Genomic DNA, 15,437 nt, shown 5'->3' on the forward strand with positions numbered 1-15,437 from the left:
TATCTTGCTCCCAAGAGAGCTGTATTTCTTTAATGATCTCCAAAGCCCTCTGCCGGTCAGACCCTAGCAGCCTCTCCAACATTTCTGCTCAGTACAGTAATTCAGCCACTCTGATGCCAATGGCTAGGCACCCACCACTTGCCCGTTTCAGCGTCCTATGGTCCCCATTACTATCAGTGAGCCTGGTTCTGTGACAGTTCAGTCCTGCCTACGGAGCAAGGCCATCCCTGAGTGTCTCAATGAAACTGGTGCTCATCTCACCAGCACATTCTTTCTCACTTCAGTAAATAAAATATCCTTTGGGCCCTCTGATAGAACATAATCATTTGGTGACCTTTCTCACTTGATGTAGCATATAAAACTGGCATATTCACTCTAACTTGCCAACTTTTTTGACCCCTTTGATACCTTCTTCCATCATATACCAAGTGACCCCCACTCACCGCAACTAAAGAAAGCCTGCACGCAGCAATGAAGACCCAACATGGCCAAAAATAAAAACAAATAAAATAAATTAAAAAAACAAAAAACTTATCTAGAGTTCTGCTACTCTTATAATTAAATCCTAGACTTTATTCTCAGCTTTTTGGGTCCTCTAGATGCAGGAAATAAAAGTCTCTCACAAGCTGCCAAGGAGGGCCTCTGGCTTTCACAGGCTTCAATTAGTGACTATCACCCTCAGCCTTTCACTGTCTTTCTCCAGTGCACTGAGGGCCTCCAGCAGCAGCCATCCAATTCCACTGTCTTTCTAACTTCTCAAACCTGATATATCTCCCCCACTAATGCATTGCCTCCCACCAGGATCCCATCCCAGTGCACCGCTAGTGAAAGTTTTGACAGTTGCACCCATCCAGTGTGCCAGGGGCCATCCATGCTCTACCCACCACCAGCGATTGGGTCCTCATTGCCAGCTGGCCAGCAGGTGACTTGGCTTTAAAGTCACATTTTGGAATCTGCTTCCTCAGCACTCTTGGCACCAACTGTTGCCAGGCTGGGTTCCCTGGGAAATATACTTTGAGATGGAGATTTGAGTAAAGGAAGTTTATTAGGGTGTGCTGTCAGGATCAACAACACCTGTTAGAAGTGAAGGCCACAGGACTGGACAGAAGGAGCCATGGAGCTGTGGTGACGCTTCAGTGCTGTCCCCCATAGAGGCAAGGGAATCAGGCCTTTGAACTCCCATACTGACCAGTGAATACAGGCTGTCTAAGGATGGGGCACTACCTTGGATGATTTTTCAGTTGAGGGCAATTTCTAGAGGGGTCTCAGCTTAGAAATGTTAGCCACCAAAACTACCCACACCTTGCGCAGGAAGGAAGGCCACAGGGTTGAGTGTTTCAGTCCTAAGGAGGGGTATCTGGATGGCACACCATGGCATCCACTATAGGACCTTTAAATACGAGAAGTAGAATATATATATTTTTTGATACTTCTCACCTGGGACAGCTATAGACAACTTCTCTCCCCTCTTAGATGGTTTGGTGTGTGGGGTCTTACAATCAGTTACTTTACTACTGGAAGGGTCATCAGCCGAGGGGAGAAAAACGGTGTATTCCAAAACCAAACAGACATTGTATTAAGATTTTACTATATATTAGTCCTAACATCTCTATGAACTATTGAATACAGGTGACCAAGAATACAGTGTGCATCTTACCTTCCTCTCTAAGGGGTGGACTACTTTTCTTTACACTCAATAGATCGTCCCATAACATCTAGTGCAAGTCGATATACAGAACAGCAAACTGAAAAATGAAAATCATGGAGACGGAAATGACCTTGAATGAGAGATAGTTGGCACTCAAAATGTTTGTTGATAAACGAATGGATTTTGACCTCAACTACAGTTAGAATGATAGATTAATTGCCCAGAGGCGTACTACATCCATGTTCCTGAACTGTCATCCAGCCATTTTTTGTTCTCCAAGCTAAAGGAGTCTAGGTACTTTTTTTCCTAGCGTGAAATACTGGAATCACATTAGATTGGAAATCAGGAGAGTGTCAGCCCCCTGTGCCACTCTGTCATCTGTGGATAAGTTTCTTCATCTGTAAAATAAGACTGGACTGGCTGATCTCTAAGGCAATTTCTACTTGAACAAATTCTACAATTCAGTCCTCCCCTTTGGCATCTGGTTTTCATTTCTCTAATCATAAAGTGTGGAAACAAAACGCAGTAATCCATTTAGCCTTTTTCCATCAGATTTAGTTTGCAGATACATCTTAATTGAACAATTAACCTATCCTACAGCTACCAGACAGCCATTAGGAGTTTGTTCTTCCAGTCTCCTGAGATGCGCTTATCGCTGCAATTCTTTGAGGGCTCTGTGCTGTCACTTATCCAGCCCAGTGACTGAAGAATAGGGTACTTTGTGAAGTCCTGCTCCTGAAGGACCCGCCTCAGATTCCAGGCCACTTGGGGCCTGTGAGGGACGGGTCAGGAGTGTGACTAGTGAACTGTTGTGTTGGGCCTTGAAGAAGCTTTCTGGAGAAAGTGCTAAGTCTTCAGTCTCACACAAAATAGCCCTAAACTCCAGCATATCAACTTGCATTTAATTTTCGTGTACTCCCTCTTCTCCTTGTGACTCTCCTCAGTGACTGTCCCCTGTGCCAGGTTAAATTACTACCTCACTGAAACAATAGCTGCTATCTACGAAGGCCTACCATAGGCCAGACATGGGAATGGTGCCTGCATGTGTAATGACACTTGCACAAGTCCACAAGGGACATGTTATCCCCCTTATAGATGAAGAAACTCAGCAGCCCAAGGGGACAACAGGAATGCTTTAACAGTGCCAAGAGCCTGTTCTTTTGCAACAAGCATTTAGTGAAAAGCTACTGTATGCAAAGCACATTTGATTCTTTTGGATTAAAGCCGAATTTTCCCATGGATGCTGAAAAATTTCTGGGTTTGTATGTCCATATGCATGTGCCAGCCTGCTCCCAGGGAGCTGTTTTTACAAAGCAAATGTTAGCATTCATGGATTTCAGATTCACGATGACAACAAAGCTCAAAGATAAAATCTAGTAGCGTGCCCCACTTTTTTTTTTTTTTTTTTTTTTACAGATATGAAAACCAAGGCCCTACGAGACTGTTAGATAACAGTGGTATCTAAGATAACAGTGAGGAAAGGCTTCAGGAAGAAGTTTCCTTGGAAGAAGCAAGACTTGCCCCTCAGATTTAATAACGGGGAGATATGATATTAGACAGTAACTTGGTGCCTGTAATTTCTAATCATCTGTTAGCATTTAGCCCCCACGCTGGGAAACATTCTCTGGCCAAGCCCCCATCATGCCCACCTGCCACTACAGCGCCAGTCAGGTATCCCTCCTCTGTGCCCCTGCAGTGGCTTGCCCTTTTCTCTTATCATTTCACTTTTGAAACTGATTATAATTATCTATTAATCCATCTCCACTCACTAGACTTCGAGTTCCTTGAGGAAAATGTATCTGACTTCCAAAAGTTTGCAGCCTGAGTATATAATGTACCCTAATGTTTGCTGAATAAACGAGTGAATAAGTGATCAAACAAGTGAATGAATAATCAACCTTGCAAGGTTTCTTTCTTCTGACACTTCTAAGAAGGAAACATCTAAGGAGCTCATGAAACAGCACTGCCAGAGATTAGGCCCTGGATTTTGCAACTTCTGAGGAAACTTTCTATTATAGGAATCTGGAAATTTGTGACCATTCTCCCACTCCCAGCCCTGTCTCTCTCCCTCCTGCTCACTCCACTCAGGCCTGGCACGGGCATTCTCCGAGCGGAGCGGTGTCTTGCCCAGGAGAGGGCAGCAGAGGCCCATCCAGGGAGATGAGAGCGATGAGCTTTCCAGCTCCGGCCCTGCCTTCCCATCCAGCGAGAGCCAGCCGGAGGCCATCCTTGCTGCACGCCTGTGACAGCTTCTGCTCCAACTGTGAGGACAGGAACCTGACACAGAGGTCACTCTAGGTCACGTGGTGGCAAAGTTCTGCCCATTAGTTCCCATTACTTCTGGACATCAGGGCCAATCTGCACAACACTTCCAAGAAGCCCCTAATGTCTTTTAGCCTAAAAGTAAAATAGACCCGAAGATATGGAAAATGTCAAACCCCTGGATGCTCAAGCGTCTCCCATTACAAAAGGCCGTCCTCAACACTGCCTCCCCTTCTAGCTACTACCCTTCCTCCGTCCACCTCACAGCCTTGCCCCTAGAAGGTCATCTCCACGGGCAGCGTGCATCCACCTCCACAACCTCATCTCACAATTGCTGCTAAGCCCACTGCAGTCGCACTTGTGTCAACCCCACTGAAGCTATAACCATATTAATTCTACGCACGACCCAATGTTTAAATGCCTGGGGGAAGCAACTTCAGTCTGCTCCCTAGAAAAGGACTCTCTGAGGAAGTGACAAGAAGCTATCTAGGGCACTGTTCAATGGCTAAATCCTCAACTTCCCAGCCTCCCTTCAAGAGGGGGCCACGTACACAGTTCTGGCCAGTGAGATGGTAGTGGAAGCTGGGGGGTGGAAGTGGGTGTCCTGAGGAAGCTTTTGCTTTCCTGAGAAGACAGACAAGTACCACTGGCACAGTCCCTTCCTGGTCCTCCTGCGTCTCCTCTGACCATGAGGGAGGGAAGGAACGGCAGAGAGGCGGCCCCTGAAACAACGCCAGCAGCCGCCACCTGCGGGTCTGCCACGTGAGGAAAGCACGGCCTGCTCGCTTAGCAGAGTCTTCTCTTGCTTCCAGCACACAGCATCCTAACTTGGACCATTAGCTCTGTGAGGTTCTGGGGAAGAGAAATCCAGGCAGAGTTCGAAGGCCCTAAAGTGGGAACTGCCTTGGCATGGTCGGGGAGGAGAGAAAAGATTGGTGTGACTGGAGCCCCGTGAGGCGGGAGGAAAAGAGCAGCCGATGACCGAGAGGTGGAGGGGCTCCGTGAAGCTGTGCAGTCCCTGGAAGGCCATCCGGACTTTAAGTGCACAGAAGACCACTAAAGGGGTTTAGGCAGGAAAGTAACATACAGATTTAGGTTTCTTAAAAGATCATTCGAGCTACCACGTGGAGAATGAGTCAGGGAGGGAGGGTACGGCAGACACTGCTTCGGGACTGACCCAACAGCTGCTCCCCCTCCTTTTCTCTTGCCCCCTTCAGCTCTGGAAGCAAGGAAGAAAGGAGTAATAAGAATCAGCAGGCCAGGACTTCCCTGGTGGCGCAGTGGTAAAGAATCCGCCTGCCAATGCAGGGCACATGGGTTCTGAGCCCTGGTCCGGGAAGATTCCCACATGCCGTGGAGCAACTAAGCCTGTGCGCCACAACTACTGAGCCTGCGCTCTAGGGCCCGCGAACCACAACTATACTGAGCCCACGCGCCACAGCTACTAAAGCCCGCATGCCTAGAGCCTGTGCTCTGCAACAAAGAGAAGCCACCGCAATGAGAAGCCCGCACACCACAACGAAGAGTAGCCCCTGCTCGCCGCAACTAGAGAAAGCCCGCACACAGCAATGAAGACCCAACAGTCAATAAATAAATAAATAAATAAATTTATTTATTAAAAAAAAAAAAATCAGCAGGCCACCAGCATCCTGCTCAGCAGAATGTAAGCACCGCGACACCCTGACTACCCCATGCCTCTTGCCACGTCTGCCTAGCAAATCCCTTCTTACACATCACATGCCAGTTTCCATGAGACCTCCCTCACTCCCTCACTTCGCAAGAAGACCAGGTGTTCCTTCTTCCACCGCCTCCCGTATCATGTCCCTACTTCCATCATAGGTATACAACAGTCTTGATAGCAGTCGACGTAATGGGACTGCTCATTCAACTATACAAGCATTCGTTCTCTCCACAAATGCATACCAAGCACTTGCTACATTCAGACACTGTGCTAGGGGTCCGGAACTCAACAGTGACCAAGTTCGATTTTTAGGTTTGGTCCCTGCCCTGGTGGAGCTTTCAGTCTAAAAAGTGAGATATTCAGACAGTTAAGGTTTGGGGAGAAAAGCAGCCCATCTCCCAGACCATGAACCGCTGCACAGGAGGGACGATCGCTCTGCCTTACCCCCAGGACCGAGCACACCGTCTCACACAGAGAAGGTGCACTATGACCTAAAAATGCATTTCTTATCTCTACCAGGAAACTCCCCAAGCATGAGCCGCTGTACTCTCATGTATTAAATCACGCACTCAAGCATCTTGAAAAACACTCTGCTCTCTCCCCACACTGTTGCAGGTCTCTTCCCCTACAAAAGGTTCCAAGAGTGTCTAACATAACACTTCACATCAGAGATCCTTAGTAGATGTGTGTTTGGGATACCTCATTGTCAGAGCCATGGCTGCTGAAGTGTGATTCTGAAAGCACTGAAAATAACTCCTCAGGTTCCTACCCCATAGCTTATTATGTGTAGCTTTAATAGTTCTCTAAACGCCCCATTTTGTTGCCCTTTCTACTACTGCAGATGACGGTAGCTGGGAACAAGACAGCAGAGACAAGGGAAATAAAAATAATACAGCCCCCACTTCGGTCTGTATTATTTGTTGCTTCTGTTGCCATAGTGAAGTTGACAAGTGACACACAGGTGAGAGGTCCTTCCTACAGTGGAACCAGTGAGTTTTGGAGGCCAGAGAGGTAGGACACACATACATGCAAGACTTCCACGCCTCCTAGGCCTGGAAAGGACTTACCAGGCCAACCGGCCCACTCTCCTGCCTCTAAGCTAAAAATCAAATGGATGGGCAGCTTGTTCCTAAAAATCCTCAAGAACAAAGTCCACCACCTCTGAGTCACCCATGGGGCTCTTATTTCACAATATTCATGCCCCTGAATGGGTTTTCTGTGTCTAATCTCATTCGCTCTTGCCGTCCACCCAACCCAATTCCTCTATTGCTTCTATGGAAATAAAAGTTAATCATCACCTGTACACTTTGTACAGTAACCCCAGAGGTAAGATAAAAAACAAAAGCCACCTTGGAAGCGTGGACTCTGCTTGAGTACAACCATGACCAGCTGTGTTCCTCTCAGGATTCCCCACCCCTGCTCTTTTGTCTGGTCTTGGCTCTGGGAGTGAGTGGCCTGAAGGGGCAGGGAGTACACGGGGTTGAGGCACATGTGGAAACACCCACTGACCTAGCTCAGAGGCCTCTGCCACGAACAGAGAAACAGGCCTGCTACCTACCCGGTCAGAGTGGGGGCAGAGCAGCCTCCCGTGAAGGATGTCTTCTTCCTTCTAAGTGAAATAAAGCAGAGAGAACAGGGAGGTCTGTTTTTAATGAGCATCTTTAAAAGCCTTTGCAACAGCAAACACAGCCCGGAAACCCACACTGATGGCAACAGGGCTCTCTCGCTTCCAGATGACCCTGCAAAACAGAAATGGTGCTGCTAAATCAGGAGTGTGGCTTTTTCCCACCTCACATTTAAAAATGCCAACTTTCAAAATCATTTCAGAAATCCTGCTGAAAAATGTGTGATGGCCCTCACGGCGTAGCCTGGTTTGACGATGAAGGGGGCAGGAAAGCGCCCAATCCAAATGCAACGAGGGAAACTGCCCCCACCCTTTCCAGAAGCAGTGAGAAAGCCCTTCTACTCCCGCCGCCAAAGACACAAGGAAAAGGCCACCTGCAGGAGCACACAGGAATTCTGCAGCCTGAGAGCAGGCTCTTGATACTAATGGATCCCACCCCATTTCCCTGGCTCTCTCTTTCCTCCAGAACTACTCAACTTCCATTCTCTTGATCCATGTCACTAGATTAAGAAGACGGATGTCTCTCCCTGCCACGGACATGCCAGACAAGCCCTGGGCCTCTCTTCACATTCCCTAAAGTAGTGTCAGGAAAATGAAACACTTGCACGGAACTTCTCTGCAGCATCTCTGTTTGGTTTCTTTCACACCCTGGGCCGAGGAACCAGTGCTTATTTTCACAGGAGTAAAGAAGCCTCTGACTGTAAGTGAGGTTAACACCCACCCCGAGGCTGGATGCTTTCTGTTCTCTCTCAACAGCTGAGCATCATGATTTTGCTAATTAAGCCGCTTTCTTCTCCTTAATTAGCTGCATGTGAATCTTGTTGGGAAGTCTTGGATCCGTGAAATAGTCTGGGATAAGAATTAAAAAGAAGAAATCATCTAAACCCAAGGGAAAAAGACTAGGCGAGAGACAGCTCACTCTGCTAAAAAGCCAGGAAGGCTCTGTCTTAGCAGGACTGTTACTGGTGGTCCTGCTTTACAATGTAATATGAGATGCCACAGCAAATCCCAAGGTCACTGTCTTCCCCGCCCCCGTGCCCCCCCCCCCCCCCAGAAGTTCTGAGCCTCCAGCTCCAGCATTCCCAGCAAGGGCTGACAGGGCGGCCCCTGTCCCCTCCACACCGCCCTGCCGCTGGCCTGTCAGCTTGCTGACGCGCAGGGAGCCATGAGAGGGCTGAGGGAGTTTCTGGCTTTCTGCTCCAGGCCCATCTTGGGGCCCAAATAAATACCAAGTGTTATTCTTGTCTCAGCTCGGCCTGCTGGCTCCTGTCTCTGAGACATCACGCCCTCTCTGAGAATATCCTCTCAGAGGAGAGCCAGGCTCTTGCAGGATGACGACAGAAGAGGATTTTTATATACCCAGCATAACGTGAATCAGGGGCAGCATCTGCTGCGACAGCAAAGGCATACTTAGATTCAGTCAGAAACGGTTTGAGGCTGTAACCCCAGGGCTAAAAGGACCCAAGAAATCATCGAGCCCAGCCCCTTCCCTTTAAATACCATTGACCTCAAGCCATCTCAGGGCAGCGGAGCCCATTAGAATCACCTGGGGAGCCTTTAAAACTGTGGATGCCCAGCCCCACCCCAGACTAATTAAATAAAAACCTCTGGGGGTGGGCCTGGGCATCAGTATTTTTTTTTAATTCCCCAGATTATTTTAATGTGCAGCCAGGGTTGAGAACCCCGCTTTAAGATTCCCAGGGTAAGAGCTGCCAGTCTGTTCCTTAGGGAATCTCAAAATTCTTAACAATCTTTACCACGAGGAAGTTCTGCCTCGTTTCTTACCTGTCCTCATTTTGAGGAAATGACATTGAGGAAAGAGCCTTTTGAAAAAAGCTCCCTTGGGAGACACTGGATAAAGAAGCACCCCAGACTCTGCAGGGAGAATCCTGGGCTTGTCCGAGTCTAAATTCACAGTAACACTCGTGGTGCTCGTTTATCAAACGCCCAAAATGGACGCTGCCTTACTCACCTGCAGCAAATTCTTGAATGTTGTCTGGTCTTTTCAAAAACATTTCTCTGGAAAACATCAAGGGATAAGGGGAGGAGGTAAAGCAGGTCCTGCACTGTCAGGGCAGATGACCCGAGACACACCCGTCCTGGCAGGCGGAAAGCCAGAGGACTCCTGCCAAGGACCCTTTCCTTCGTGATTTTCCTTCTAGTCAGGATCTGAGGCCAGGAGCAAGACATTCTAAATGGCAAGAAGCCTAGGGAATGCTCACCTCACAAGACAGCAAGTGCTGCAGCCAAGTGAAGCTTGCCATTCACTCCACAAACATTTCACAGAACCAGAGACCAGGCCCAGGCCAGGCGGCAAGTTGAAGAGCTCGCTGCCTCCTCCTCGAGGGACTCACGTGTGGTGGGACAGATGTGCAACCCACCACCCTCCAAGGAAGTGTAACCAGGAATCACCACGGGTGGGGGGAGGGCACAGTAAACCACGCTGAGAGGACGGACTTGAGATGGCTGTTGGCCCTGCATACAGTGGACACTGGGACAAAACCCATGGCGCCGGTGCCACTGGGAATCTGAAACTGCCTTATAGCCCACCGACTTTTATAGCTCATAAAGCTCGTTCATAAACATTATCTCACTCTACACTCTGTGAAACAGCAATGACTGTGCCCCATTTTACACATGAAGAAAGCAAGCTTTCAAAAGGTTGACCATTTGCCCAAGTTCATAAAGCAAGTAAATAAAGCAGAGGAAGCCCAGGTCTTGTGGTTCCAAGGCCAGTGCTCTACAACATGGCCTTGTGGCCGTGGCTGCCCTGCCCCACCGGCATGGAAGGCCCTCCCTGCCCAGGAGGCCCCTGCCTCCCAAGCTTCAAGAATTTTGCTTCCCTTCTTCTCCTTCAATTCAATTTGAGAATTGTTGAGCACAAATTCTGTGTAAGTCACTATATAAGATATGAGGGATTGATTTTAAAAAGATAAAATATAGCCCCACCTCAAAGGAATTACAGTCAAGTGAAAGGAAATGGGTAAGTTCCCAAATGTCCAAAAGGCCAAGTAACCTCCAGGTAGTGCTACGGGAGGGTACGAAATAGCGTGCTGGGAGATCACAGGAGAGAGAGTGATTCCTTACGGCAAGACCCCCAAATCCTCACAGAGCAGCTGGCGTTTGAGAGCGCCCTTGAGGTACACATGGGACGAGGGCTGAGGGACAAGAGCCTTCCAGACCAAGGAGCAGCAGGAATAAAGGCCCCAAAATTAAAGGGAACTGCCCATGTCCTATTGACAGTGAACTCCAGAGGGTAGGAACTGGGTCGTATCCACCTTTGTTTCCCCAGGGTCTAGAAGAGCACTCAGGGAGTGTCAGTGCCCCTGCAGAGGGCGGTGGAATGATCAGAGAGGTCCAGTCTGGCTGGAGTGGGGGCACGTGCAAGGAGTAGTGGGAAGCGAAGGAGGCCCTAGTATGGAGGGCCTTGAAGACCAGGGAGAGACATTCATACTCAGTTCAAGAGACAATGGTGGGGGGACTTCCCTGGTGGCACAGTGGATAAGAATCCGCCAGCTAACGCAGGGGACACGGGTTTGAGCCCTGGTCCGGGAAGATCCCACATGCCGCGGAGCAACTAAGCCCGTGCACCACAACTACTGAGCCTGCGCTCTAGAGCCCGCGAGCCACAGCTACTCAGCCGGTGTGCCACAACTACTGAAGCCTGCGTGCCTAGAGCCCGTGTTCTGCAACAAGAGAAGCCACCACAATGAGAAGCCCATGCACCACAACTAGAGAAAGCCCACGCGCAGCAAGGAAAACCCATCGCAGCCAAAAATAAATAAATAAATAAATATTTTAAAAAAGAGAGAGACAATGGGGGGGACTTCCCTGGTGGCGCGGTGGTTAAGAATCCGCCTGCCAATGCAGGGGACACAGGTTCGAGCCCTGGTCCGGGAAGATCTCACATGCCGCGGAGCAACTAAGCCCATGCACCACAACTACTGAGCCTGCGCTCTAGAGCCTGCGAGCCACAATTACTGAGCCCGAGTGCCACACTACTGAAGCCCATGGGCCTAGAGCCCGTGCTCCGCAACAAGACAAGCCACCACAATGAGAAGCCCGCACACCGCAACGAGGACCCAACGTGGCCAAAAATAAATAAACATATTTATATTTTAAAAAAAGAGAGAGACGGGCTTCCCTGGTAGCGCAGCGGTTGAGAGTCCGCCTGCCAGTGCAGGGGACACGGGTTCGAGCCCTGGTCCGGGAAGGTCCCACATGCCGCGGAGCAACTAAGCCCATACACCACCGCAATGAAGAGTAGCCCCCGCTCGCCGCAACTGGAGAAAGCCCGCCTGCAGCAACAAAGACCCAACGCAGCCAAAAATAAATAAAAATAAAATTTAAAAAAAAAAAGAGACAATGGGAATGGATAAACAAAGCGTGGTAGAGTCACACAGTAGAATACTACACAGCAATGAGAATGGAGAATCTAAGATACTGCTGGGGCTTCCCTGGTGGCGCAGTGGTTGAGAGTCTGCCTGCCGATGCAGGGGACTCAGGTTCGTGCCCCGGTCCGGGAAGATCCCACATGCCGCGGAGCGGCTGAGCCCGTGAGCCATGGCCGCTGAGCCTGCGCGTTCGGAGCCTGTGCTCCGCAATGAGAGAGGCCACAACAGTGAGAGGCTCACGTACCGCAAAAAAAAAAAAGATACTGCTGAGCAAAAGAAGCCAGGCACAAAAGAGCACATATTGTGGAATTCCATTTGTATAAAGTACACAAAAACGCAAAATGAATCTGTGTGATTAGAAGTCAGGATACTAGCTAACTTTTTGGAGGAAGTGACTGAAAGGGGCCACAAAGGGTCTGAGGTGCTAGTCAGGTTCTAGTTCTTGATCTGGACGCTAGTATCATGTGTGTTCTCAGCTTGTGAAAGTTCATCCAGTTTAGGATATGCCACTTGTCTGTACTTTATATTTCAATAGAATGTTTAAAAAAAAAAAAAAGGCAATATTGTGGATCCACTGAAGATTTTTCCAGCCAAGGAATGATATGATCTGTGCTATGGTTTGGGAAGATTCATCTGCCTGGCTGTTTACAAAAACACCTAATAAAACCTGTCTACAATTTCACACTTTGTTATCATATCTCCAGCCTAAAACCTGAGATCTCTGGATGCCTAAAATAAGTTAGATCCCTATTTCTAACATTTTTCGGTTCTAAAATTCAAGGCATTAAGAGTTCCATATACTGTATATATGAGTATAGACTGGAGAGTTGTAGCTGAATGGCCATAAATCATTAGGATCTGCAAAACCCAAGTGGTGAGCTTGCCTCCCAACAAAAACAGAGTGGGGCTTCTCATGGCTTGCAGTGAGCGTACAGCAGAGACCTGCAGACAGGTGAGGACAGGCATGCTGCCCAGGATTCTGCCCCCCCTTCTCCCTCTGTCCCCTTTTCTCACAGGAGGGACCATCTGAAGCATCCAGTGCAGACGAGGGGCTGATTCTGGTTCACTCTGGTATTATCCAAAGGAAATAACAATCACACCAAAAAGAAAACCAAAAGCAAACCCTCAAAGTTCAAACACTTCCTCTCCCCTCTCCCCTCCCCCTCAGAAAGAGAAAGGCCTAAAAGGCGCCAGGAGGATTTCACAGAGGAGCTTCCAGGACAGCAAAAGGAGAAGCCTGGTGGCCTATCTGGCCCAGGGAGGGGGATGATAAGGAAGGAAAGGGAAGATGCCTAGAGCTGTCCTTGCAGACACCCATCTCCTCCTGGAAACTGTTCCTGGGCAGAGAAGCAGGGCCACCCCTGCCATGTGACTAAAACAACACCCTCTTTATTCACCACCCCCAAGGGTTCTAATCCTTTTGTTTGTGAACATTGCAAATGGTGAGTTAATTCAGGTTTTAACATCTATCCCCAATCTCGCTGCTGGAATCATTCCTAACTTGGATTGCAAGCTCCCCAGGATAGGAAAGATGTCATCCTTTATCTCCCTTTAGAAGAAAAGGTACAGAAAGTGATGGCCTGATCTCCAGGGCTGACACTGACAGAGGACCCCTAAACTATCTTTTGCCCAAGCCTTAAGCCTGGCCCAAAAAAACCAAACCTCACAGACAGGTTTCCATTTTCCCTTTCCCCTTCCCCTATCTGCCCTCTGAGAATCGGCTGCCACTTTGAAGAACAATGAAGCATGGAAAAAAGACACCCCTCCAGGCCTACTTTTAAAAAGACAAAGGAGAGCCCTACCTCTGGCTCCCCAGCTCCTGTGTGCTTACAATGCAACACAGTGGAAAAACCAGGGGTTTGGATTCTGGTTCAGCAATCTGGGGAAGGTATTTCACCTGTAAAATGGAAGTGATAATAAACTATCTTTGTAGAGTTGCTAGGAGGATCAGCAAAAATGTACCAAAATGTCATACACTGTGGGCCCTGGGGACACAAACATGGCTCCACCAGCTTAGAGCTTTGGTCCAGGGAGAGAAAGAAAATGCAATTATACAATGTGATAACTGCTAATGTAGGAAACCAACAGCAGTGCCTGGAAATGGAAGCCATTATTATTTAAATCGTGCCTATCTGTTTGTAGCCAAACAGTATTCGGCATAGCTCTATTGTATTCATCCATTGATGCTCCATGATTTTTTTTCCCCTCAGTTCTTTGCTTTGCATCCTATTAGGAACATTTTCACTCAAGCAAATGCCATGCTGAAAGGCAGTGTGGGGGAAGGAAAAAGGTGCTCCAGGACATGGTGGAAAATGGTTTTCTTTTCCCCTTGACTTACAAGGGAGTGGCTTCCAACCCTTGGGAGTCTTTCCACACCAGTGTTCTCAGGTAGAGAAAGGCCAGACGTCTGAATTTTTTTTAAGTTCTAGTGACCTTGTTAAAGGCCTCTGATAGAGAATAGGGTTCTACACCCAGTGGCTGTCTGCTGAGTTTCTCAATGCCAAACTCCCTCTTCCAAGTGTTGGAAGGTATGTATTTATCCTTAGAGCTAAAGTGAATGCATATTAATATTTTTTGAGAATTTTGAGATAACTGAAGGAAACCTCTAGAGATAACAAGAAAACCCTGGGTGCCACAGACCCCGGCGCTAGAAAATATTCAATCTCAGGATATTTTCTAAACTTCAGACCCTAAAGGAAGCAACAAGTAGTGTTTAAAGAAAGAGGTCACTCACACTCATCTATCCCCAACGAGATTTCCACTATTTGCTCAAGGCCAGTCTGAAAACCACCTACCTGAAGAAACCACTTATGAGCAACTCCACTTCTTTGTGGGTTCTTAGGTACTTTTCATTAGTAATCCGAGTCTGAATCTGGAGGGGAAGAGCAAAAGGTCATTCTTCATGAGGAGAAAGATTTCAGGGCTCAAGCCCTGGAGGTGTGGGGGGCTTGGGGAAACAACGTGCGCACTTAAGCCGGGTCTCTTCCCAGGACGTTTGAACATTTAAGCCATCTGTCTTCTTACAGATCAACATCTTCAATGCTGCCTCCGGCTCAGGCTTAGGGGCCTTAACTAAGGTCGGGTCTCTACCGTTGGGAAGTTCTTGTTTGTATCTAAGTTAAAGTATCCGGCAGTCATTTCGGTCCATTTCTCTGGCCCATCCCTGTTTAAGTTTTTTTCTGGACTTTCAGGCGCCTGTCGGGCTCTGTTCAGGGCTCCAGAAGCCTAGGGTCCGCCGGGTGTGTCCCCACCCACCCAGCCTTCCGCCCCTTTATCTGGGAAGAGGCTCCACGTCCCTTTTCTCTGGGGCCCTTACCCAGGGGGAGCTGCACTCTAACGGAGGCGGGGGTCAGGGGCCGCACCCACCTTGAAGCCGCGCAGCTTCTCCAGCTGCTCGGGACTCAGCGCCTCGGGGTACAGCCCTTGAATCCCGCCCGGCAGGGTCGCCATCTTGTCGCGGTCGTCAAGGCGACGGGAGGCGCGGCTGGTGAGGACCCACCCCCGGCCTGGCCCCGCCCTCTCCAGAAGGGGGCGGGGCTGAGGGAAGCAATAAGGGGGCCACTCTGAAGCCGAGGAGTAAGCTCAGGAGGGTGTCTAAAGGATCCCCTTCCCCAGATTCGGGGACTGAATTCCCAGCTTGACTGCATATGAAAATGAGCCCTTTTTGACCCCACCCAACCTCAAATAGTTTTTTCTTTAGCTCTAGAGCATAACTGGAAAAGGGATTCCTAAGGCAGAGTCTCCCAGAATCTGGTTCCTGACTCTCTCACTTAAAGCCTAGTAGTAGGGAAGGAAAATCTAGGCTTCTTCCCTTTCCACCGGCCCGGG

General features: G+C 48.8%; 1 protein-coding gene across 3 annotated transcripts; it reads right to left on the minus strand.

Annotated features, from left to right (window-relative positions):
• Nucleotides 1-1,670: 1,670 nt before the first annotated feature.
• Nucleotides 1,671-15,233, minus strand: RIIAD1 (regulatory subunit of type II PKA R-subunit (RIIa) domain containing 1). 3 transcript variants are annotated; one of them, XM_029230355.1, is made up of 5 exons: nucleotides 14,976-15,233; nucleotides 14,405-14,481; nucleotides 9,188-9,234; nucleotides 7,150-7,330; nucleotides 1,671-1,745 (listed from the first exon to the last, which is right to left on the minus strand). In XM_029230355.1, the coding sequence occupies exons 1-5, from the start codon at nucleotides 15,057-15,059 to the stop codon at nucleotides 1,694-1,696; spliced, it is 441 nt and encodes a 146-aa protein (XP_029086188.1). In that variant the 5' UTR covers nucleotides 15,060-15,233; the 3' UTR covers nucleotides 1,671-1,693. The 3 variants fall into 3 exon arrangements, with proteins under 3 accessions (XP_029086188.1, XP_029086190.1, XP_029086189.1); XM_029230357.1 differs by lacking the exon at nucleotides 1,671-1,745 and adding an exon at nucleotides 7,937-8,064 and having other exon boundaries at nucleotides 7,004-7,330; XM_029230356.1 differs by lacking the exon at nucleotides 1,671-1,745 and having other exon boundaries at nucleotides 7,004-7,330.
• Nucleotides 15,234-15,437: the final 204 nt, after the last annotated feature.

This window comes from Monodon monoceros, unplaced genomic scaffold (genome assembly GCF_005190385.1).
Source record: "Monodon monoceros isolate NGI ecotype Baffin Bay Population unplaced genomic scaffold, NGI_Narwhal_1 Super_Scaffold_18, whole genome shotgun sequence".
Taxonomy (NCBI): Eukaryota; Metazoa; Chordata; class Mammalia; order Artiodactyla; family Monodontidae; genus Monodon; species Monodon monoceros.

Coding starts and splice junctions, on each gene's coding strand:
- RIIAD1 (XM_029230355.1), bottom strand. CDS start 15,059: ATGGCGACCCTGCCGGGCGGGATTCAAGGGCTGTACCCCGAGGCGCTG. Junction 9,235..14,404: donor CTCATAAGTGGTTTCTTCAG/GTAGGTGGTTTT, acceptor GATGTTTTCCAG/AGAAATGTTTTTGAAAAGAC. Junction 7,331..9,187: donor CATTCAAGAATTTGCTGCAG/GTGAGTAAGGCA, acceptor TCTGTTTTGCAG/GGTCATCTGGAAGCGAGAGA.